General features: G+C 43.3%; 1 protein-coding gene across 1 annotated transcript in view; it reads left to right on the top strand.

Annotated features, from left to right (window-relative positions):
- SLC13A2 (solute carrier family 13 member 2) overlaps positions 1-25315 on the top strand; it is a 121916-nt gene that overhangs the window by 45386 nt on the left and 51215 nt on the right. The window contains exon 2 of the mRNA XM_077480435.1: positions 20807-20935. Coding sequence (XP_077336561.1) covers positions 20807-20935 — 129 coding nt within the window. The remainder of the gene's footprint in view (positions 1-20806; positions 20936-25315) is intronic.

Here is a 25315-nt window from a genome sequence, read left to right as displayed (position 1 = left end):
TGCAGCCATTTGTGCCCATCAAATGCAGCCACCTGCGCCAATCAAATGCAGCCACTCGTGCCCATCAAATGCAGCCACTTGTGCCAATCAAATGCAGCCACTGTGCCCATCATATGCAGCCACTTGTGCCCGTCATATGTAGCAATTTCTGCCCATCAAATGCAGCCACTTGTGCCTATCATATGCAGCTACTTGTGTCCATCAAATGCAGCCACTTGTGTCCATCGAATGCAGCCATTTGTGCCCATCAAATGCAGCCACTTGCGCCAATCAAATGCAGCCACTCGTGCCCATCAAATGCAGCCATTTGTGCCCATCAAATGCAGCCACTTGCGCCAATCAAATGCAGCCACTCGTGCCCATCAAATGCAGCCACTTGTACCAATCAAATGCAGCCACTGTGCCCATCATATGCAGCACAAGTGGTGCCCGTCATATGCAGCTATTTATGCCTGTCAAATGCAGCTACTTGTTCCCAACATATGCAGCTACTTGTGCCTAGTATATGCAGCCACTTGTGCCCATCAAATGCAGCCACTTGTTCCCAGTATATGCAGTCACTTGTGCCCATCAAATGCAGCCAATTGTGCCCATCATATGCAGCCATTTTTGCCGGTCATATGTAGCAATTTCTGCCCATCAAATGCAGCCACTTGTTCCTATCATATGCAGCCACTTGTGTCCATCAAATGCATCCACTCGTGCCCATCAAATGCAGCCACTTGTGTCAATCAAATGCAGCCACTGTGCCCATCATATGCAGCTACTTGTGTCCATCAAATGCAGCCACTTGTGTCCATCAAATGCAGCCACTTGTGGCAATCAAATGCAGCCACTTGTGCTCATCATATGCAGCCACTGGTGGCCATCATATGCAGCTATTTCTGCCCGTCAAATGCAGCCACTTGTGCCCATCATATGCAGCTACTTGTGCCCAGTATATGCAGTCACTTGTGCCCATCATATGCAGCCACTTGTGCCCATCATATGTAGCAATTTCTGCCCATCAAATGCAGCCACTTGTGCCTATCATATGCAGCCACTTGTGTCTATCAAATGCAGCCACTCGTGCCCATCAAATGCAGCCCCTTGTGCCAATCAAATGCAGCCACTGTGCCCATCATATGCAGCCACTTGTGCCCGTCATATGCAGCTATTTATGCCTGTCAAATGCAGCTACTTGTTCCCAACATATGCAGCTACTTGTGCCTAGTATATGCAGCCACTTGTACCCATCAAATTCAGCCACTTGTGCCAATCAAATGCAGCCACTGTGCCCATCATATGCAGCCACTTGTGCCCGTCATATGCAGCTATTTATGCCTGTCAAATGCAGCTACTTGTTCCCAACATATGCAGCTACTTGTGCCTAGTATATGCAACCACTTGTGCCCATCAAATGCAGCCACTTGTGCCCATCACATGCAGCCACTTGTGTCCATCAAATGCAGCAATTTGTGCCCATCAAATGCAGCCACTTGCGCCAATCAAATGCAGCCACTTGTGCCCATCATATGCAGCTATTTCTGCCCGTCAAATGCAGCTACTTGTGCCCAATATATGCAGCTACTTGTGCCCAGTATATGCAGCCAATTGTGCCCATCAAATGCAGCCACTTGTGCCCATCAAATGCAGCCACTTGTTCCCAGTATATGCAGTCACTTGTGCCGATCAAATGCAGCCAGGCTCTGAGGTCACTTCACTAACCCCCCGCAGCCGGTGCGGCGGCACTTACTGTTAGTGTGGCGGGGCTCTACTCCTCTCCTGGAGTGATGGGGCTCTCCTCCTCAGCGGTGGCTGCGGCTCCTGTGTCTGCTCGGCTCGTCCTCATGTTTCCTCTTCCACCAAAGCGTTAGGCATCCAATAGGATCGCCTAATGCTTTGGCCAATCGGGAGACCGGTCTCAATGACCTGCCTGCTGAATGGCAGGGAGAAAAGTTTGTGTGAAAATAACAAAAATTAATTTGCTATTCCACACAACAGGGTGGGATCGGGAGGCAGTGCTCAGCACTGTGAGTCCACCCTATTTTGAAGCCTATTATTCCGCGTACACACGATCGGACTTTCCGTCAGACTTGGTATGGCGGACCAGAATCCGGCGGACAATTCAATCGTGTGTGGGCTCTGTCTGACTTTTTCTTCCCAAAAGTCAGTCAAACCTAGAAATAGAACATGTTTTAAATCTTCCTGTTGTTTCTTTTAACCCCTTCTTCAGCCACTAGCGGGGGCAAAAGCGCCCCACTAGCGGACGAAAATCAACGCTTAAAAGAGTGGCGCTTTAGCGCTAAAGCTCATCGGTCCCATTGTGAAAGTAATGAAAATCCACTGTCAATTACATCATCCTATAATGCAGATCCACATCAATCATCATGAAGGTTGCCCAATTACCTGCCAAAGAATAAAGTGAGCTAATGAGTGTGAGATAAATTCTCATTTGGCCCTTTTGCAAATTGGCTACTAACATGAGTTTGCCTACACATATGAATAGTTGCTGAGTCTAACAAAGTATCTGCATTTTAATTGCAGTATAAATTTAACAATTGCCACGTGAAATCTGCGGGATCTGTTCATGCAAACAGTTATAAAGTGGTCATAAAGTTTTTTCCACCTACCAGGAATGTAATTGACCTTGTTATTTTTCCACCTTATAAATAGGTTGGCCCATATCTGAAGTGTTTATGTAGAAGATAAACTTAGTGGACTTTGCATTTATTATACACTAATTTCTTCTCACCTCAAGACTTAATGTTCTGCTTTTCTTCAATAATGCACACTTTAGGCTTGTTTTGACATCACAAGCTGTTGTGTTATCCTGTTTTTGATTTTATACGCTTAGCTACAGGCAGCTTTATGTTTGTTTGGATTAATTGATTGATAATACGGTCTTGCACAGCCAAACAAAAATACATTCTAGGGCAGGGGTCTCCAAACTCTCTAAACAAAGGGCCAGTTTACTGTCCACCAGGCCAGTGTTTCTCAACCTTTTTTCAGTCAAGGCACCCTTTATAATTATGGACAATCTCAAGAAACCCTTTAAAATTATGGACAGTCTCGAGACACCCCATTCTAAAATGTAAAAAGCTATTCTAATAATTTTACATAATACATCAACATATACACATGTAGGACACTCAATGTAAGAAGTGATTTATTCTTCCAAATCATATGCACTTCTGCACATTGGTACTGGCTAGTATTCCAGTGTTTCTCTTCTTCCTCCATCATTTAGTGTATACCACTTCAGATAGTGTACACAGTATGAATGAATGAATGAAATACTTATATAGCGCACAATGCGAACTGAATCGCCTCTAGGTATATAATACAGTGCAACCGTTGTACAGTTTCTAATACAGTGCAGATAGTGTACACAGTATATAATACAGTGCGGCAGTTGTACAGTTTCTAATACAGTGCAGATGGTGTACACAGTATATAATACAGTGTGTACAGTTTCTAATACACTTCAGGCCATGTACAGAGTATTTAATACAGTGCAGAGGTTGTACAGTTTCTAATACAGTGCAGGCTGTGTACACAATAAATAATACAGTGTGTACAGTTTCTAATACACTTCAGGTGGTGTACACAGTATATAATACAGTGCAGCAGTTGTACAGTTTCTAATACAGTGCAGGTGGTGTACACAGTATATAATACAGTGCAGCGGTTGTACAGTTTCTAATACAGTGCAGATGGTGTACACAGTATATAATACAGTGTGTACAGTTTCTAATATACTTCAGGCGGTGTACAGAGTATATAATACAGTGCAGCGGTTGTACAGTTTCTAATACAGTGCAGATGGTGTACACAGTATATAATACAGTGTGTACAGTTTCTAATACACTTCAGGCCGTGTACAGAGTATTTAATACAGTGCAGAGGTTGTACAGTTTCTAATACAGTGCAGGCTGTGTACACAATAAATAATACAGTATGTACAGTTTATAATACACTTCAGGTGGTGTACACAGTATATAATACAGTGCAGCAGTTGTACAGTTTCTAATACAGTGCAGGTTGTGTGCACAGTATATAATACAGTGTGTATAGTTTCTAATACACTTCGTGCAGCGGTTGTACAGTTTCTAATACAGCGCAGGCGGTGTATTAATATATAACTATATACACAGTCTAATATATATATATATATATATATATATATATATATATACTCTGCACTCAGTGTAGCCTATATATCCAGTGCATTCGATGGTGTATAGTCGATTCTATCCAAAACTAGAAGAAATGTTTTGCCTTTAGTTATACCTTAACGGGAAGGTAGAGGATATCTTTCCAAAGTGAGGAAAATCGTTTCATAGATAGTTGTCATGGTAACTCAAGAATTTTATTGTAACCTCACTTTTTTTTTGTGGTGTAATTGGTGATCAGGGCAATTAGAGAGAGTGAATCTTCCTAATGCTCACACAGACAGCAATGAATACCAGCAGTGGTTCAAAACCCTCACTACACTATTTAAATTAGAAATAAAAGATTTGCCTTTAGTTAACAATATTATATAAATTTTTGTATTTCTACATATTATTCTTATTTTAAGTATACTGAAAGCCTGATTACTGACCAAACCATTTATTTTGTTTTGAACACAGCAGGGAAGGGTTCAAGCCCCTGTCAGGTTTTTATCGACATCTGTGTTTTGTTGGGCTGATCCCCCCTCCTTTCCTGTCAAGCAAGGAAATAATGTAACATTTCTCCAGCAGCGCAGAAAAAAAACAATATTTAGTTAGAACACATTTTTAGTAGAGTGGGAAGGGAGGTTTTTTTGTTGCTATCCACATTCCCCATTGCGGGGACAATCAATCCCACCATTTCTACAAGGATCACACGGACATGAAGTAAGTGAGCATCTCCCCAATGGAGTCAGAGAAAAAAAGAAATATAAACTTTGAACTCTTCTCTACTCTGCCCAAACCCAAGGAAAATAAATTTGCTGAAGTTAGGCTTACATGAAATGCAAACAACCTACCAATTTCCTTGATGAAGCTGATATAAAATAGATTTCTGGAAAACTACAAGCTATAAAACCTTGCACGTGTACCTTCAATATTTAACATGTCTTCAAGTATATCTAAATTAAGCAAATAAATAATAACTTATTCACATTGCCCCTTGGCTTATCATGAAAGAATATGACTGAATAAAATCCTCTGGACCTTGAAACTTCCTCCATTCATGCACATAGTGCTATTTCATCTTCTTGATATGAGTAATTTGCTTGGCTTTAACATACACTATATTACCAAAAGTATCGGAATGCCTGCCTTTGCACCAGTGTAAACATCCCTTGTAATAGAAAAAAGCATGACAGGTCCTCTTAAATATGAGATCTGGGTCAAAAAGTCCTCAGACTGCACAACAGTTGACTACTGGTGTAGTAAAGGCTTAGGCCGGCCGGGGTGCATTTGGCAATTAATTTTCAATTTAAATAGTTCTTTTTTTCCATAGAGACAAGGCTGCAATGCCACTCATCTCACTTGCAGCTCCGCTCGGGCTGAGGAACGGAGCCACCAACGTCACTTCCGGCTTTCAGCTGCTTCACGAAACCCGGAAGTGACCTGCCTGTCTTTGAACGACAAGGCTCCCGCCCATAGAAACACACTTATTTCATAGGCAGAAGCTAGTCGGCATTCTACATTGTGCTGCAAGGCGGGTTAAAAACCCGCAAATGAAGTCTATGAGACTCGGCTGATCACAGATCCGAGTAAGGGGTCGATCCCTTACCACGTGGTCAGCTGTCAGCCAATGACGGCTGCTCACGTGATGTAAACAGAAGCTTGGTATCAATCTCCACCAGTGTCTAATAAGCAGTGCCAGAGATGAGTGCTGCCTATCAGTGCCACCTACTAGTGCCACCCATCAGTGATCATCAGTGCCACCTATCAGTGCCCATTAGTGCCACCTTATCAGTGCCACCTCATCAGCGCACATCAGTGAAGGAGATTAATGACCTGTTTTCAAAATTTTATAACTACGAAACAGTTTTGTTTTTTTGTGTTTAATTTCTGTCCCTTTTTGTTTTATTTAGAAAAAAATAAAAACCCCAGCAGCAATTAAATACCACCAAAATAAAGCTCTGTCTGTGTGAAAAAAAATGATAAAAATTTAATTTAGGTAAACTGTAGCATGACTGCCCAATTGTCATTCAAAAAGTGACAGCGCTGAAAGCTGAAAATTGGTCTGAGCAGGAAGGGGATTTAAGTGCCCAGTAAGCAAGTGGTTAAATAATTCCTACCTTTTTGAAGAGCCCTTCTATATTTTCAACCTCTGTTATCCACTTGAAGGCCAGGCCTTTTTTGGCACTTTTTGTTTACATATAACAATAAATTTTTCTTTTGCTAGAAAATTACTTAACTATTTAAAAAAAAAAAAAATATTATTTATATTATTTTAAGTAGAGGCCCTAGAGAATAATTTGGTAGTTTTGCTATTTTTTTATGTCACAGTATTTGCACAGCAGTTTTTCAAATGCAATTGTTGGGAAAAAATATATTTTTTTTAATTTTAGTGCAAAAAAAAAAACAATACATAACCCGTTTTTCTTTGTAAAATATAAAAGATGATGTTATGCTGAGTAAAACAATACCACATATGTTATGCTTTAAATTTTCAGGTTACCCCTTTAGATATACAGTGGAGGTCTAGTACTAGAATTACTGCCCATGATCTGACGTTTGAGGGAATACCTTGCATGTTTGGGACGCTTGCTGTATGCGTGCATGCGGACTTTGCACTCTAGCGCTGGGGAACAGGGGCACTTTACTTTTTTTTTTTATGTTCATTTATTTTATTTTATTTTTTATTTTTTAAACTGCTGCTTTAATTTTTTTTTTTTATTATTGCTGTCACAAGGAATGCGAACGTCCTTTGTGAAAGCAACAATAGGGATGTGACAGGTACTCTTTATGGAGAGAACTGCGGTATATAAGACCCCAAATCCCTCCTCTGCCCTTGAAAGCATTCTAAACACCAGGATCAGTGTTTTTTGAACACTTTCGATTTTCAAAAATGGCACAGTTGACATCCAGGTAAACCGGTAGTGATGTCATGTCGTTGCTTCCGGTTTACCATAGTGGAGACCCAATTAAAGCCGATCCCATGGACATGCTGACTAGTAGCTTGGGTCTCCTGGTGGGAATGGAAAGCCCAAAAGAGCGTCCCCTACTGGTGCTTGTAATAGCAATCGAGCACCTAGTTAGCCATTCTGATTGCTTTTACAAGAGAGCCGACCATTGGCTCTAAAAAACTATTAATAAACCATAAAAATACTCTGTGCTTTGCAATCACAAGTGGTGCAGCCTAGCGCAACCACAGCAATACTACAATAACATTAAGTAGGTTAAAATCAAAAAGAATAATAATACTCAAACGATGAAACAATGTAAAAAATGCATGTATGCTTTTACAAACTACAAAGTGCAAATAGCCCATAAACATATAAAAAAATATTTATATAAAAAAGAAGATATGTGCAATCTCCCAATACAGTGGTGTGAAAAAGTGTTTGCCCCCTTCCTCATTTCCTGTTCCTTTGCATGTTTGTCACACTTAAGTGTTTCGGAACATCAAACCAATTTAAACAATAGTCAAGGACAACACAAGTAAACACAAAATGCAATTTGTAAATGAAGGTGTTTATTATTAAAGGTGAAAAAAAATCCAAACCATCATGGCCCTGTGTGAAAAAGTGATTGCCCCCTTGTTAAAACATACTATAACTGTGGTTGTCCACACCTGAGTTCAATTTCTCTAGCCACACCCAGGCCTGATTATTGCCACACCTGTTCACAATCAAGGCATCACTTAAATAGGAGCTGCTTGACACAGTAAGGTCCACCAGAAGATCCTTAAAAGCTACACATCATGCCGAGACCCACAGAAATTCAGGAACAATTGAGAAAGAAAGTAATTGAGATCTATCAGTCTGGAAAGGGTTATAAAGCCATTTCCAAAGCTTTGGGAATCCAGCGAACCACAGTGAGAGCCATTATCCACAAATGGCGAAGACATGGAACAGTGGTGAACCTTCCCAGGAGTGGCCGGCCGCCCAAAATTACCCCAAGAGCGCAGCGACGACTCATCCAAGAGGTCACAAAAGACCCCACAACAACGTCCAAGGAACTGCAGGCCTCACTTGCCTCAGTTAAGGTCAGCGTTCATGCCTCCACCATCAGGAAAAGACTGGGCAAAAATGGCCTGCATGGCAGAGTTCCAAGGAGAAAACCACTGCTGAGCAAAAAGAACATCAAAGCTCGTCTCAATTTCTCCACAACACATCTTGATGATCCCCAAGACTTTTGGGACAACATTCTGTGAACCGATGAGACAAAAGTGGAACTCTTTGCAAGGTGTGTGTCCAAGTATATCTGGCGTAGAAGGAACACTGCATTTAATAAAAAGAACATTATACCAACAGTAAAATATGGTGGTGGTAGTGTGATGGTCTGGGGCTGTTTTGCTGCTTCAGGACCTGGAAGACTTGCCGTGATAAAAGGAACTATGAATTCTGCTGTCTACCAAGAGATCCTGAAGGAGAATGTCCGACCATCTGTTCGTGTACTCAAGCTGAAACGAACTTGGGTTCTGCAGCAGGACAATGATCCTAAACACACCAGCAAGTCCACCACTGAATGGCTGAAGAAAAACAAAATGAAGACTTTGGAGTGGCCTAGCCAAAGTCCTGACCTGAATCCTATTGAGGTGTTGTGGTATGCCCTTAAAAAGGCCGTTCATGCTCGAAAACCCTCTAATGTAACTGAATTAGGACAATTCTGCAAAGATGAGTGGGCCAAAATTCCTCCAGGACGCTGTAAAAGCCTCATTGCACGTTATCGCAAACGCTTGGTTGCAGTTGTTGCTGCTAAGGGTGGCCCAACCAGTTATTAGGTTTAGGGGGCAATCACTTTTTCACACAGGGCCATGATGGTTTGGATTTTTTTCACCTTTAATAATAAACACCTTCATTTACAAATTGCATTTTGTGTTTACTTGTGTTGTCCTTGACTATTGTTTAAATTGGTTTGATGTTCCGAAACACTTAAGTGTGACAAACATGCAAAGGAACAGGAAATGAGGAAGGGGGCAAACACTTTTTCACACCACTGTAAGTGTCCATTGTGCTTGGGTTCTCAAAGTAAAGTATGCATTAAAGAATCTTGCATAAAAACAGTGCTCCAAAACTTCAAAACAAAACTTGCATGAAGAATCTGGAAGGAGGAAGGCTGAAAAACAATCAGAGCTGAACGGGGAAGATGAAGAATTCAGATTGGGGGAGCAGAGTGGGAGCCCACCTAACATCAGAGCACTGAGTCCGCTCCGTGAGAAAAAGACAGGCTCCCGCTGCTGTCAATCAAATCCAATGACGCAGGCACCGGGGGGCGGGGCCAGATCCTGCATTTGGCCTCTATGGATGCCAAATGCTGGACTCGGGAGTGCGCCTGCAAGGTAACCCCCCCCCCCCCAGGAGAGAGTTTCTCCCTAGGGGGTTATCTGATGTGGGAAGGAGATGCGAGAGCTGCCAATGGACCTCAGAAGGCGAGGTTCTGGGCCACTTTGTGCAAAACGGGCTGCACAGTGGAGGTAAGTATGATATGTTTTTTTTTTTAAACAAACCCTTACAATCACTTTAAATGTCAGCAGGACAGCAAGTGAGGAGATCATTTTCAACAGGGCCCCAGATAGTACTAGAAACAATATAAAATCCTGGAACAAAAGCTTTGCCCGGAGAAAAATGACTGTGTTGAGATTACACTGGACAATCTGCCCGTGTGTGGGCTCCGGCGGACTTTTTCTTTCCAAAAGTCCGGCTTAGAAAGAAGTTTTGACTCAAAATTGTCCGCCGGACTCGGCCGTCCAGCCGTCTGTGTGCTATTCTGCTGGACTTTTGAATTGAATGGACTTGCCCACACACAGAGAAAAGTCTGTTAATTTTGAACGCGGCTCCAGGTAGGTGGGACTAGTGAAGGAGGTCAATGTCACCGCTTCCATCGGCGAGATTGACACCTTGCTTGCCCCGTCACCTGGTATGGACTTAAAGGGGAAGCCCTACACTGAAAAAATTGTGTGGGGGTCCCCCCTAAAGTCCATATCAGACCCTTATCCGAGCACGCAGCTTGGCCGGTCAGGAAAGGGAGTGGGGACGAGCAAGCGCCCCCCCTCCTGAGCCATACCCTCAACATGGGGGGGTGCTTTGGGGAATGGGGGCCCTGCGGCCCCCCCACCCCAAAGCACCTTGTCCCCATGTTGATGAGGACAAGGGCCTCTTCCCGACAACCCAGGCCATTGGTTGTCGGGGTTTGCGGGCAGGGGGCTTATCGGAACTCGGGAGCCCCTTTAATAAGGGGGCCCCCCAAATCCCGGCCCCCCACCCTATGTGAATGATTATTGGGGTACCATGTACCCCTATCCATTCACCTGGTGAAAAAAAGTATAAAGAAAAAAACACAACACATGTTTTTAAATTAATTTATTGCACAGCTCCAGTGGTCTTCCGTCTTGGGGGGTCTTCTCGCCGGACTCCTCCGCTATCTTCTGCTAGCTCTTTTACTAGCCCGGCTTTCTTCTTCGTCATCGTCGTCGCCGTCCGGGGGTCTTCTTCTGACTTGGGGGGGTCTTGTCCCCTTCTTCGGCGGTCTTGTCCCCCTCTTCGGTTCTTCTTGCCGGGCCTCCACTATCTTCCAGCTCTTTTACTAGTGGTGGCCTGGGCTTCTGTCACCCTCGCCTCTTCTTCCGAATTCAGGGGTCTTGTCCCCCTCTTTGGTTGTTCTTGCCGGGCCTCTGCTTTCTTCTTCCAGCTCTTTTACTAGCGGTGGCCCTGTCTTCTGTCGCCGCCGCCTTCTCTTCTTCTTCCTTGAGATGTTGACTCAGCGCTCTCTATGGCCGCAATGACAGGGACGCGTTGTGCAGCGACTTATATAGGGACAATGGGCGGGGTCACCGGGTGATGTCACGTGGTGACACCGCTCCCTTATGATGTCACAGTCCCGGAGGATCTGTGGAAAAGTTTGGTCATGTGTGGGCAGGTCCACTCGTTCGGAAAGTCCGGCAGACCTCTGCTGCAAAGTCCGGCAGTTTGTCCGCCTAAGTTCGCCGGATAGTCCGATCGTGTGTACGTGGCATAAGAATCAAATGATCACCAGGCAAAGGAGTTGCAGGAGGGCTCAGAGCAGTTTTCCATGCATGCAAGGTGGGGGTAGGTTTGCGTTCATGCAAGGTAGGGGAAGGCTGGTGCTGTAGTGGTGGCAAATGAGCATAGTTATAAAAAAAAACAATGGTGGGAAATATGGTGTGGGATAATCAGCAACATTTGTGAAGCATGTATCCCAGCTGATTGGAGCTTGCAATGGTGATATCTGCAAATGCTTCCTCAAGGTAAAGTATTTCTTGTCTTTTAGTAGACCAGTCTCTTCTAGCACTCTTCCTGGGAGACCACCATAACACAACCCCATGGGATCAATGCCAAAGGGACAAAAAAGTTTTCCAGACTTTGAGACACAGATTATCATTGCAGTGTGGAGACCTGAGTGGTACAGACATGTGGGTGCAGAGACCAGAGACAGCTACTGAGAACTTTAGTGCTGCGAATTGAACCTGAGAGGACTGGAGTGCTAGGACTGAGCTTTGAGGACAAGACTGTGAGGACTGGGATGCTTAGGATAAGGTACCTGAGGACCAAAGTCAGAAGAGTGTACAGGATGTTAGCTAGGTGCTAGGACTTGTGAGTGGTTGAGACTGTTATTACTGTACTGATATTTAGCAGTTCATTACCATTCCCTATAGCTCCAAACTGATCAATGCATGCAGCCTTAAAGGGAAAGTGATTAAAGTACACCACTGTACAGATTGGGCCCCACCATTAGCCAGCTAAGGTTTGCAAGTCAGGTGCCAGATACACCTGATACACCTATGATTTATTGCAGAGTGGTCACTGTGAGACTTTTCCTTACTGTTTCTGCAGTTCATTGTTTATATGGTTCACTGTTTATGCTGCTCTTTACCAGTGCTGATGATATTAGGTTAGTATTGCTTAGCACCACTGTGATCCAGATTAACTTCCATATTAAAGCCTGATGTTAACATCAGTTCGTTTATTGGGTTCAGACTCCTTTGCCTGCCATTTATTTTGCTTGGTGATAATATACTTATTTTATTTACTACTACATATCGATATGTATGCTAATACAGTTGTACCACTAACTGAGCTCATAGGTGTTTGCAGCATCTCATTTCTTAACCAGGTATGTTAATGGCGCCAAAGCAGTTCTCAGAGTCGTGGCAAAGAACATAGAACCTGTCATACCAAGAGGCCAGTCCAGGTGTAAGCATTAAACTGAGAAGTTAACTCTTCTGTCAGATTGCTAAATGTTAGGTGTGACCTCAACAAGTCACCTATTTGTCAGGTTATGTTACCGTTTCCCAATTGTTAGTTAGAGTTCTTATCCAAGCAAAGAGACACGGAGATATTATTCAGTATTTCTGCTCAGAAGTCCGTCGTTAACTCTGACTGTCTCTGACTTTCTCTGGCTCTGAGGCTTCTTTATTACATCTTTTATAGACAGAAAAGAGCAAATATCAGCAAATGTAAAAAAACAACATTTTTGCAAAGTAAAGACAATTCTCCGGGTGTTATCAGCTGATAAGACAATCTTCTGGGCGTAGACTGCTTTTTAGGGCTGATGCGGCCTCTTCTTGATGAGTACGTGACAATAGATGACGAATCCTTATTTTACAGAGAAGGATAGAAAAATACATGTATTTAGTAAGACATAAGGTCAACCATTTTTTGTTTAGACACCCCTTAATCCTTACATTTCCCCCTTTGACATCACCCCTCCCTCTTGCCCTGGGTCCACCTGAACAAGTTCTAGTCAGCCTATATCCAGAGTACTCTCCCTGACCGCGAGTTGTCAGAGGGGTATACACCCATCCCCCTGGACAGTACCAACATCTAAAATTCAGGAAGAGTGGCTTTTCTGACAGATGGGTGATGTCAAGAAACTAAATCTACCTATCTTCACAAAAGTTCCATCTTTTCCGCATCATTTACCTTGGCTTTCTTGCAAAAGCACATGAGCAGTTTAAAGCATACATAAAAGAAAAATACGAATAAGAGCACCACTATAATCGTCATTGCTGCCTTCTTAACCCAAGAGAATAACCCTGAGAAACTAAAAGTTCCACCAAACGGATCCCAGTCGCGACCAATATTTCGGGCCTTCTCTTGTAAATTCTTTACTTCCGTACGGTGTTGTGCAATGATGTCATAATAATCAGGTACCTCAATGCTGGTGTTATGTATCCAAGTACAGCACTCATAGTCCTCAGTAGTTTCACAGAGTCCTGTCAGTGCTGCACTCATACTTTCAATTGCTAATTCATGTAATTCTAATTGTTGTCTGATGGCTCTGGTCTCCAGATTTAACTTAGTAATGTCATCAGAGTTTTTCTCCAAAACATCATTAATAATTCCTGTATAGTTATTTAGTCTTTCATTAAGTCTATACCCCATCCTGTCCAGGACGGGAACCAAGCCCATGCCATTTCCTTCTTCAGGAATATTTCTCTTTTACTACGATACCTGAGGGGATATCTAGGATGCATGCTAGCTTCTAATAGGTGATCACCTCGTTCATCACCTACTACTCCCATTACTGGTACTAAACTTGCGAGGTAGCACCATCCCTGAGCTCTTCTAGGTATCCAAGTATAACATTTATCCTCACAACAGATATATATATTGTTTCCCAGTGCTACTGATCTTGAACTGATATCATTTCTATAACGAGAGGTGTATCCATAGAGGGATAAGTTGGATACTAACCACCTAACATTATTATCCACAATGTTAGTGAGGAAGTCAGATAATGTCTGGTGTGTGCTGGAATTACTGGGGTAGAAGCTTCCATTTAATACGACAATGGACAAATTAAACTTGCTGTCTTGGCATTCTCCATTTCCTCCCGTTGTGTTCCCTAAGTTGAAACACCAATCAGGGAAAAAGGCGAGGCCATTTGACTTAAACATTACTGTCTCATTGGTATTTGTTCTAATTATGTTAATGCTACTGTTAGCAAGATCAGTATAGTTTATAGGAACTGCCATCAGTGGTATACTTGCTGTGCTGGGGTGTAATTTGCTACAAATCCAACATTTCTCATATCCTGACTTCTGGGCATAAGCATATTTAAACTTCAGTAATAAAATTTTTTTAGAAAATCCTTCATCCTTGTGTATTTTATTCTGTGAGGTAACCAAACTATTAGCCAGAATTACTGAAACAATAAAAAGATACATGTTGTCATTTGCCAACTGGCTCCTTTTTACAATGAGAAGCGTGGATCCAGGTAGGTTTCCCTTCCAATTTCACTGAGGTTGCTGTAATCAATAGCACCTGGAAAGGACCTTCAAACCTTGGTTCCAGTGTCTTTCTGGTATGTTTCTTTACATACACATAGTCTCCTGGTTGTAGATCGTGTGTACCTGTGACAGAATTAGGGTCTGGAAGAGAAGAATACACACTCTTGTGGATTTTAGTCAGACGCTGTTGCAACTGTATTACATACGTAGTTAAACTATCACATTGTAATTGCATACTTTGAGGAAAATATAAACCTAATCTAGGTGCACTTCCAAACAGTATTTCATATGGGGATAACCCTGTTTTTCCTGTTGGGGTGTACCTAATAGAGAACAAAGCTAAAGCTAGGCACTCAGGCCATGGTTTATTTAAATCTTGCATAGCTTTTTGTATTTTCAGCTTGATTGTACCATTTACTCTTTCTACTGATCCTGAACTCTGTGGGTGGTAAGGAGTATGAAAACTTTGTTGAACCCCTAACATTGCCATCACATTTTGCATTATTTCTCCCGTGAAATGTGTCCCCCTATCTGATTCTATTGTTTCTGGGAGACCAAACCTAGGTATCAGCTCAGTAATCAGTTTCTTGGCGGTGGCTTTTGCCGTAGCTGATTTCACAGGATAACTTTCGGACCAGCCTGAAAAATAGGCAGATGCACACGAGAACAAATTCAAAGGGGCCACTCTTAGGCATTTGTATGTAGTCAATCTGCAGTCTCTGAAAGGGATATTGGGCCCGGACCTGATGTTTACGTGGGGTTTTCACTCTCTGTCCTGGGTTATTAATCAGACAGATTTGGCATGCAGCACAGTAGTTCCTTGCAGTACTACTGAATCCAGGGGCTAGCCATCCTTGGCTTACAATCCTATACATAGAATTGGAGCTGACATGAGTGGGTAAGTGAACAGCCGCTGCCATTGCGGGGTATAGAGAAGCGGGTAGACATATTTTGTCTCCTTCTCTCCATACATTGTCAAGGCCTGGTGCAGCTCCCTCCTTAACCCAACGGTCCTTCTCAATAGCCCCTGCTTGTTCCTGTAGTTCCATTAGCTGCTGCCATGTGGTTTCGGGCATACTCACCTGTACCGTGGCTAAGGTCTCAGGGCTTACTTCCCCTAGAGCTGCCTTCTTTGCAGTTAAATCTGCAAATGCGTTTCCTTTTGCCTCAGTTGTTTTTGCGCTCGTGTGTGCCGCTATCTTCATGATGGCTACTCTTATAACCTTTTGAAGATTGTTCAGGACTCTTTTGATTCCTTCACCATGTTTAACAGGTGTGCCTGCTGCTGTAAGGTAACCTCTAGCTTTCCATATGTGGCCATAATCATGTGCAACACCGTAGGCGTATGCGGAATCAGTGTAAATGTTCCCTTCTTGTCCCTCCAAGTGTTCTAGGGCTTTCTCTAGAGCGGTTAGTTCCGCTTCTTGTGCCGACATGTGTGCTGGTAGTGACTTTGCCTCAATTACCTGTGTGTCCGTTACCACAGCATAACCTGTGTGATATTTACCTTTGTCATCGGCAAATCTACTACCATCTATGTACAGTGTGTGTTCTGCATTTGTAATGGGTATGTCTGTGACATGTGGGAACCCCGTGGTTTCTTGTTCCATAAGTTGAAAACAATCGTGTTCATCAGATGTTATGTCATGAAATGAAAGTGTGTCAGAATCCTGAGTATCTTGTGCTGTGTCTACACCATTATCATCATTACTCCCCCCTGTCAAATCTGTCTGTAATGGTAAAAGCTGTGCTAAGTTAAAAGAAGTGCATCGCTGAAAGGTAACATTGGGGGGTAGGAGCAAAGTGCATTGTAGACGCAGCTGCCTTGCCATTGATATGTATTTTGGTTGGACCTGTGACAAGATGGCGTGTATGTCATGTGTGGTATGTACCACTACAGGATTGTCTAAGACAATTTCTGAGGATTTGTCAATGATAATTGACACTGCTGCAACTGCTCGTACACAGGACGGTGATCCTCTAGAGACAGGATCGAGAGCCGCCGAGAAGTATGCTACCGGCCTTTGTTTGATGTGTTGTTGTGTCAACACCCCTGTTGCGTGTCCCGTGATTTCAGCAATGTACAAATGAAATGTTTTGGTATAGTCAGGGATCCCGATCGCAGGTGCCGAAATTAGTAACCTTTTTAAGGTGCTAAAAGATTCATGACCTGCTTCTGTGAGTACATAGGGTACTATTTTCAAGCAATCATATAATGGCTGCATCAGAGAACTGGCATGTGGTATCCATTGTCTACAATATGATACCATTCCCAGAAACATACGAAGTTGCTTAAAATTGCGTGGGATATTCATTTGTCTTATGGCCTGGACTCGGTCTTCAGTGAGATGTCGAGTACCCTGGGATATACAGTGGCCCAAAAAGACAACCTTTTTCTGACATACCTGTAACTTAGTTCTATTCACCTTGCACCCTTTTTCAGCCAGGAATTGTAACAAAGATAGAGTGGCTTTTAAACAAGTATCGTTATCCGGACAACATAACAATAGGTCATCTACATATTGCAACAATACACAAGTGTCAGGCGGTAGCCATTCTCCTAACACTGTCTGCAGGGCTTGTGAGTATAGAGTTGGCGAATGCGCCATTCCTTGAGGTAGGCGTGTCCAGGTTAGCTGACGGTTTCGAAGGCGGAACGCGAACCATGGTTGACATTCCTCCGCCAGGGGTACAGAAAAGAAAGCATTTGCCAAGTCTACAACTGTAAATGAGGAGCTATCTGACGGTATTTCTGACAGTAAGGTATGCGGGTTCGGTACTAATGGCGTTATTGGGGCCAATATTTTGTTTATTGCCCTTAAGTCCTGTACCATCCTATACCTTATTGGGCCATCCCCCAATGTCTTTTTCTTAACTGGATACAATGGGGTATTGGCTGGTGATTGTATTTCTTTTAATGCTCCACTTTTAAGTAGAGCCTCCACTTGTAGTTCTATAGCTGCTTCCTGGGGCGCACTGAGTGGGTACTGTTTCTGCTGAGGGAGAACTGCTCCTGGAATCAGCTGTAGAGTAACCGGGGGTATGGGCAGAAGCCCAACGTCTGCTGGATGTGTTTCCCATAACCCTTCCGGAAGGCTAGACAGAATTTGGTCTATTTCCGGTGAGGGCGTATTGGACGGTTCTGGTTCTTCTTCCAAGCATTGTATTTTACTACAGATTTCTATACCCTCTGGGTCATCTCCTATTGCTAGGGTGACCATGCCATCTGGGTGATAAGTAATGTTCGCTCCTATTTTCTGAAGAATGTCTGCTCCTAATAAATTAGTGGGAGCTCCTCTGGAAATCAAAAAGCGTGACAAAAACATGTGATTTCCTATCTTTACTTTTAAAGGTTTAGTCAGCGGGGCATCAGTCAGGAGTCCGTCATAACCACTTATGGGTATGGTGTCACGGGACGTCATGTGTGGAGGGACTACTGAATCAGACAACAGACTGCGTGACGCTCCTGTGTCAACCAAACAAGGAATATGTTTACCTTCCACCTTCATCAACATGTGGAGCATTTTGTTCTCTGATTCAGCTAGGACTGGGGCAAGTCATGCGGTCGGATCGTCCCTATCATTGGTACGCCTCTGTCTGTAGTCCCTCGTGTCTCTGTCCGTGTTTCCTTCCTGTTCGTCTTTTATCCTTTTCCTACAGTCTCTTTTTATATGTCCCACCTTGTTGCAGTAATAACAGGTAAGAGGTTTACGGGAGGAATTCCCTCCTTCATTGACCCGGGCAACAGTGTTAACTCCCGGTGTCCTTCTGGGTTTAGTTTCTGCTAAATCAGCCTCTATGCCTTGTGCTTTCTGCAACAATGTTCCTCTGTCCCGTATGGCTCTCCATTCGGGAGTACATGCCTTCAGTTTGTCACCTATTTGGGGTACTAGTCCTTCCATAAACTGTCGATTGAAAGCCCTAATGGTGACGGGTAAGGCTAAATCTAGACCTTCGTCAGCCATCATGCTTTCCATGTTGAGGTAAAATTCTGTAACAGTCTGACCTGGGGCCTGTTTTATGGGCGCTGTCGAACCCCTTTCCTGCTGTTTCCCTTGGCAAAATTCTCGTAACTGAGCAATAAACAGGGGTCTAGAGTCTATATGACGGGGATGTACTCCTGGCGGATCTGCCGCTGGATCCCCTTGTGGTCTATGTGGAGCAATTTCATTCATAAATTGATTAAACATTGTCAGTGTCATTTTATGTCTACATATATCTTCCCCATCTTGCCAAGTTGCTTCATGTGTGTCTAGTAATTGTGTCACGAATCTACAGAATGCGGCAGGTTTTGCTACGGGATCAGGAGCATTCTGTATTAATGCCATAAGAGTGTCAGCCGACCAAGGTGTCCATGTCCTCAGAACGACTTGTCGGGTCACTGTAGGTGGCTGTCCTGCTTGACCCGCATTTGGATTATTTACTTGTATTACCCTAGTCCGACTATGGACTGGAGCTACGGGCTCTGGTCTTTGAGCGCCGCAATGCACACATTCCTGTGCCCAGTCTGTATTCTGGGTACCGCATACTCGGCATACCCATCCTCTTCCTCTTAAGGAAGGATAAAGTTTTGGTCTTTCGCTACCTGGTGTGGTAGTGTTATAAGGAGGTGGAGTATCTCCCGTATTTACCCTATCGCCGGGAGCAGAAGGAAGACTTTTGTGTCGGACCTTCATATCCCATCCACCCTTTTCCTGACAATACTCCCATCCCTCCTCTTTAGCCCTGTTGGAAACCTTAATTAAACATTGTATTTGTGATACCCATCCGTTTTTCAATATCTCTCCCTGTCTGTCTCTCTTTATTTCTTCCCAACCTTCTACACTTAGCCCATTTTCTCCATCCATCCCCAATTTCTTGAGAATCCTATTTGTGCCCTGTGCCTTATCCTTCCCATACAACATTGTAATTATGTCTTTAACAGCATAACATTTCTGAGATTCCTCCTGGGGTTTACCATGTGTCTGGCCCATTTTGACAGTCCTGCCTAGGTGGCGTTTGGATCACTTACTAAGTGTCTCGTTGCCTTCTCCTCCTAGGGTGCCAAAATACTAAAAACCTCTCCTGGATGAGATTTCTGAAATCGAATTACCTTATATGCTAGCCAACTGACAAATATTATGACCAGACTGACAGCTACAACATATACAAGCATTCCCTTTTGGTGGCCAAACACATATGACTAGGTCTCCGGGCTTTGTGGAGACCTTATTTCCTTCCCATTACCATGGAATCTCTCAGCATTCGTTTCTTATTCCTGCTTTATCGAGGCAGTCAGGACTTATACTTTCAACCCGTTTTTAGGCTCATGAATCAAAAAGCGTATATCAAACTTAAGTGTCGGACCCCCAAAGTACTCTTACGAGTTAAGGGCGCATTCCGTTACCCATTGGGATGATATATGTTTCAATTCACACCATACAAACAGGGCTTATCTCATTCACAACAGACAGATGACAAGTAGACAGACAAGAAACAACGGTAACATAAGCCAAAATATTAAGTTCAAGACCCGCTTACTACAGAGGTTGGTGTTTACCTGAAGAACAATTCAGACAGATCAGGTGGGCACAAATCTAAGAAGCACAGAGTTTATAAGAAAATAAAGCTTTTCTTACCTGCGCAGGATTTGTCTGTGGTTCTTGATGTGCCCGACCATTTCGTTCCGTCCTTATGTTCGTTCGCCTCTTGTAGTTTCTTCAGCGAGTCCCTATTCGCGGCGCCAGAAATGTTAGGTGTGACCTCAACAAGTCACCTATTTGTCAGGTTATGTTACCGTTTCCCAATTGTTAGTTAGAGTTCTTATCCAAGCAAAGAGACACGGAGATATTATTCAGTATTTCTGCTCAGAAGTCCGTCGTTAACTCTGACTGTCTCTGACTTTCTCTGGCTCTGAGGCTTCTTTATTACATCTTTTATAGACAGAAAAGAGCAAACATCAGCAAATGTAAAAAAACAACATTTTTGCAAAGTAAAGACAATTCTCCGGGTGTTATCAGCTGATAAGACAATCTTCTGGGCGTAGACTGCTTTTTAGGGCTGATGCGGCCTCTTCTTGATGAGTACGTGACAATAGATGACGAATCCTTATTTTACAGAGAAGGATAGAAAAATACATGTATTTAGTAAGACATAAGGTCAACCATTTTTTGTTTAGACACCCCTTAATCCTTACACTAAACCAGGCTCAACAGCAGCAAGAGTAATCAGTATTGGAGAAACACTTGTTGGCTACTGCCAAACTATTTCCCACAAATCACAAAACTATAAAAGCACCATCTATGAAATTAGCAGATCACTACATTCATATTTTATAAAGCAATACTAGAAAGAGGCTTTATAGGTTCCCATCAGCATTTTTATGGCCTATTACAGAACTAAGCTTTAGGAAATACTGTAATGAAAGTGTTTTTCTTTTGTGTCTTCACAGGAAGCAAGCTGTGGCTATGTGATTGTTCTAATGGCTTTATTCTGGTGCACAGAGGCCCTCCCGCTTGCTGTAACTGCACTATTTCCAGTTGTGCTATTCCCTATGATGGGTATCATGGACTCAACAGCGGTATAAAGCATTATTTTACTGTATAGTGACATTACTGAAAACTGTATAGTCTAGCAGCAATATTTGGGTGTGATAACTAACCAACTAATGCATAACAACAAAACTGTGTAAAACAGTATAGCTTTATTAATAGAAAAACCTCTGAAAGTATTAACCACACTAGTGTCTAGTGATGGACGAACTTCTGACGGGACGTTTGGTGAACGTGGACCGCGAACGCGGCCGATAGTTTGCGAACCGGAACGTTCGCGGCGGGCCACATTGACTTCAATGGGAGGCGAACTTCGCAAACCTACAGGTCAAATTTGCAGCCACAAAATAATTAATAGCTGTGCAAACATAGTCCCACCACATGGCCAATGACATAACACATGTATGAGGTGAATCTGGGATCGACAACTACAAGCATTCTTTTTTTATATGGGAAATTGTTGTGACAATTCAGGACTGTGGAGCGCATGAAGGCAATGGAGGAGAGGGAAGGTCAGGGACCAGGGTAGGCAAAGAAGAGGGTGCAGGAGATGATCACCAGCAGCGTGACATACAGCAATGACACCTGCACCGTGATAGAGTCATCTGACACCAGCACCGTGATAGAGAGCACTGACATCAGCAGCGTGACATACAGCAATGACACCTGCACCGTGATAGAGTCATCTGACAACAGCACCGTGATAGAGAGCACTGACATCAGCAGCGTGACATAAAGCACTAACACCAGCACCATGATATACAGCACTGACAGCAGCACCGTGATAGAGAGCACTGACATCAGCACCGTGATATACATCACTGACACCTGCACCGTAAGCAGCCCCAGGAGGAAGTCAGCATAGCACAGGGATGGTGGGAGCCCCTCATAATGAGCATAGCACAGGGATGGTGGGATCCCCTCATAATATGTACAACAGAGGTACAGCCCCAGGAGGAAGTCAGCACAGCACATGGATGGTGGGAGCCCCTCATAATAAGCAGCCCCAGGAGGAAGTCAAGTATGTGCAAGTATTTTATACGTGTATTACACAACTTTATACTGCACACCAAATAGTACACCTATACCAGTCCTTATAGAATGGCAGACTGTACCTCACTCAACCCTATGTACTGTAGAACCCTAGACAGACCAAGTTACCAGTCCTTATAAGGACCTTTGTGGAACAAGTAGGTTGTGAGTGATTAGCAGACTGTACGTCAGTCCCTATACCGATGAAGGACTGCTGCAGTATAGAACCCTAGACAGACCAAGTTAACAAGTAGGTTGTGAGTGATTAGCAGACTGTACGTCAGTCCCTATACCGATGAAGGACTGCTGCAGTATAGGGCAGCGGTCAGCAGTAGTGCACCTCAACCCTATGTATTGTGGACCTATACCAGTCCTTATAGAATGGCAGACTGTACCTCACTCAACCCTATATACTGTAGAACCCTAGACAGACCAAGTTACCAGTCCTTATAAGGACCTTTGTGGAACAAGTAGGTTGTGAGTGATTAGCAGACTGTACGTCAGTCCCTATACCGATGAAGGACTGCTGCAGTATAGGGCAGCGGTCAGCAGTAGTGCACCTCAACCCTATGTATTGTGGACCTATACCAGTCCTTATAGAATGGCAGACTGTACCTCACTCAACCCTATGTACTGTAGTACCCTATACCTTACCAGTCCTTATAAGGACCTTTGTGGAACAAGTAGGTTGTGTGTGACTGATTAGCAGACTGTACGTCAGTCCCTATACCGATGAAGGACTGCTGCAGTATAGGGCAGCGGTCAGCAGTAGTGCACCTCAACCCTATGTATTGTGGACCTATACCAGTCCTTATAGAATGGCAGACTGTACCTCACTCAACCCTATGTACTGTAGAACCCTAGACAGACCAAGTTACCAGTCTTTATAAGGACCTTTGTGGAACAAGTAGGTTGTGAGTGATTAGCAGACTGTACGTTAGTCCCTATACCGATGAAGGACTGCTGCAGTATAGGGCAGCGGTCAGCAGTAGTGCACCTCAACCCTATGTATTGTGGACCTATACCAGTCCTTATAGAATAGCAGACTGTACCTCATTCAACCCTATGTACTATAGCACCCTACACCAGGTTATTACCAGTCCTTATAAAGGACCTTTGTGAAACAAGTAGGTTTGAATGATTAGCAGACTGCAGCAGAAGGGCAGCAGTCAAGTATAATATTCTTTCTATATTTGGAAGAAAGAATATTATACGTGTACAAGCCTATTACCATACCACTGATACCAGTCCTGAAAAGAACCTTTGTGGACCTAATATAGTAACAGCTACTGATTAAACTGACCCTCACTGCCTCACACACTGCTTCCTGCCTGTCCCTATATAAACTGACAAAACAGAGGCTACTGGAACAATAACTGGAATAGCACTTTTGTGGACCTGATAGTAACAGCTAATGACTAAACTGACTGTGCCTACAGCAGACACACCGTCCTGTCCCTTTCTCTAAACTGACAAAAGACACTCAGGCTGCTGCAACAATCAGTAGCACAGCAAACCTATATACACCTAACACCTATACCAGTCCTGAAAAGAACTTTTGTGTACCAAATAGCTAGCGATTTGGGTCACTGCAATCTCTCCCTGCTCCACACAGCAACCTCTCCCTATAGTGACAGAAGAAAGAATGTAAAATGGTCGCCGGATCGGGTGTATTTATAAGTTAGGGGGAATGTCCAAGTGTCCATGTGCTGTAATGTCTCAATTGGCTGTCCTGTACCCCATGATGGATGTGTCATCATAGGTCAAAGTTCTTTTACACAGTAAAAACACGGAAGTCCGACGGGCGAACGGCAGCAATAGTCCGCCGATCGGGCGAATCGCGAACAGCCGAAATTAGCCGCGAAACGACCGCCGGGCGAACCGTTCGGCCATCGCTACTAGTGTCCCCACAAAATAGAGAAAGGGTCCAATCATAATGCAAATGCATTACATCATCTCAAAACAAGGACTACTAAAACATAGATCACTGGATTGTCTATTCAATGTGTTTCCAGGAACAGTGTACACTTTATCAATCTTAAAACATGCCTTTGAAAAAAAACACAAATTTAGTTATCCCATTGTAGGTATATATATTGCACCATATTTGAACAATCAACGTTGGAAAACATACCTCATTTTGAAATTATATCACATATGCATTGAACCCTGAATTCAACATAAAAGCATGTACAGATTTAAGCTTTGGCCCCCTGTATCCAGGTACTGTATATACAAATGTAGCACCCTGCTCTAGACTGGCTATATTTAGTTTTTGGCTCTGCTCAGATGTCAGGTCTGGTTATGCCTGTCCCTAAGCCTGGTGGTTAATTACTCCTGCTTGCATTTGGAAGAAGCTTTTAAAAATAGAGTGTGTTAAGGGTTATGAGTATATATCTGATGCTAGCCAATCTCTGAGAGGGAGGCCCAAAAGGTATGGCCAAGGAGAAGATAAATGTTTGGCATGGTCTGATCAGAACTCTCTCTCCTGGGGTCTCCCCTAGGATGCAGCCTGTGTGTTACAGAATAGCTGTTGTTGTTAGGCTTCAGCATGTGCTTGGCTGAGGTCCTTGGTGGAACCTGGACTTAGAGAGACTTGCTGGAAGACGGGCAGAAAAGGGAACACTTTCACTGAAGAATGTCACAGGTTGGGGAGCTGTTGCTTGCCATTTTGAGTAGGACCTTTCTCCTAAAGCTCCAGGTGTACCAGTACTTGAAGAGTTAGATGCCAGAGGTTACTACAGGGACTGTGACTGCTCATACAGAGTCTCAGATTAGCTGGCTGTCCCCTCTACTTCCAGAAATACTTAAGGCTGCTACTGAAGGGCCCTGGGACTGTCACTGAAACAGGGTGTTTGTCCTCTTATACTTGAATGTGTTTTTTGAGTATCCTGCACCCTCATTCCTCTACCCACCTGTGTTCAAATACTGCTAAAAGATTTCAAAATGACATCCCTAGACTGAGTCTGAAATTTGTCAGTGTGCCCTGGAACTGGTACCTAAGCTGACAGCCTCTCTACAGGTAAGGGAGGTCCAGGTTATTTCCAGATCACTACACAAACATATCTGGATATGGGGGACCAAAGCCTAAAAAGAAAAAAAAAGGAATTAGGGGATTTGGAGGAGGCAGAAATCAATATAGGGCACTTTCTTGAGTTAGCAATACATACTTTAATAAAATGTGTTTTTCTTAAACCAGAATTTAATTTTAAAGTGACTAGTTGTTTCCATTAAGTTTTTATTTGCATTTTATAACATACAAAATACACAAGCTTCAGATCTCCATTCAGAGAGGACAATTAGATGGAAATAAGGAAAATAAACATTAAGTAATTTAAAGGGAGCAAGATGGATCAGTACATAACGCATACTGAAAG

This window comes from Lithobates pipiens, unplaced genomic scaffold, assembly GCF_037356315.1.
Source record: "Lithobates pipiens isolate NorthernLeopardFrog02 unplaced genomic scaffold, aLitPip1_a1.2 Scaffold_16, whole genome shotgun sequence".
NCBI lineage: Eukaryota > Metazoa > Chordata > Amphibia > Anura > Ranidae > Lithobates > Lithobates pipiens.
This window is presented reverse-complemented; position numbering and strand designations above follow the sequence as displayed.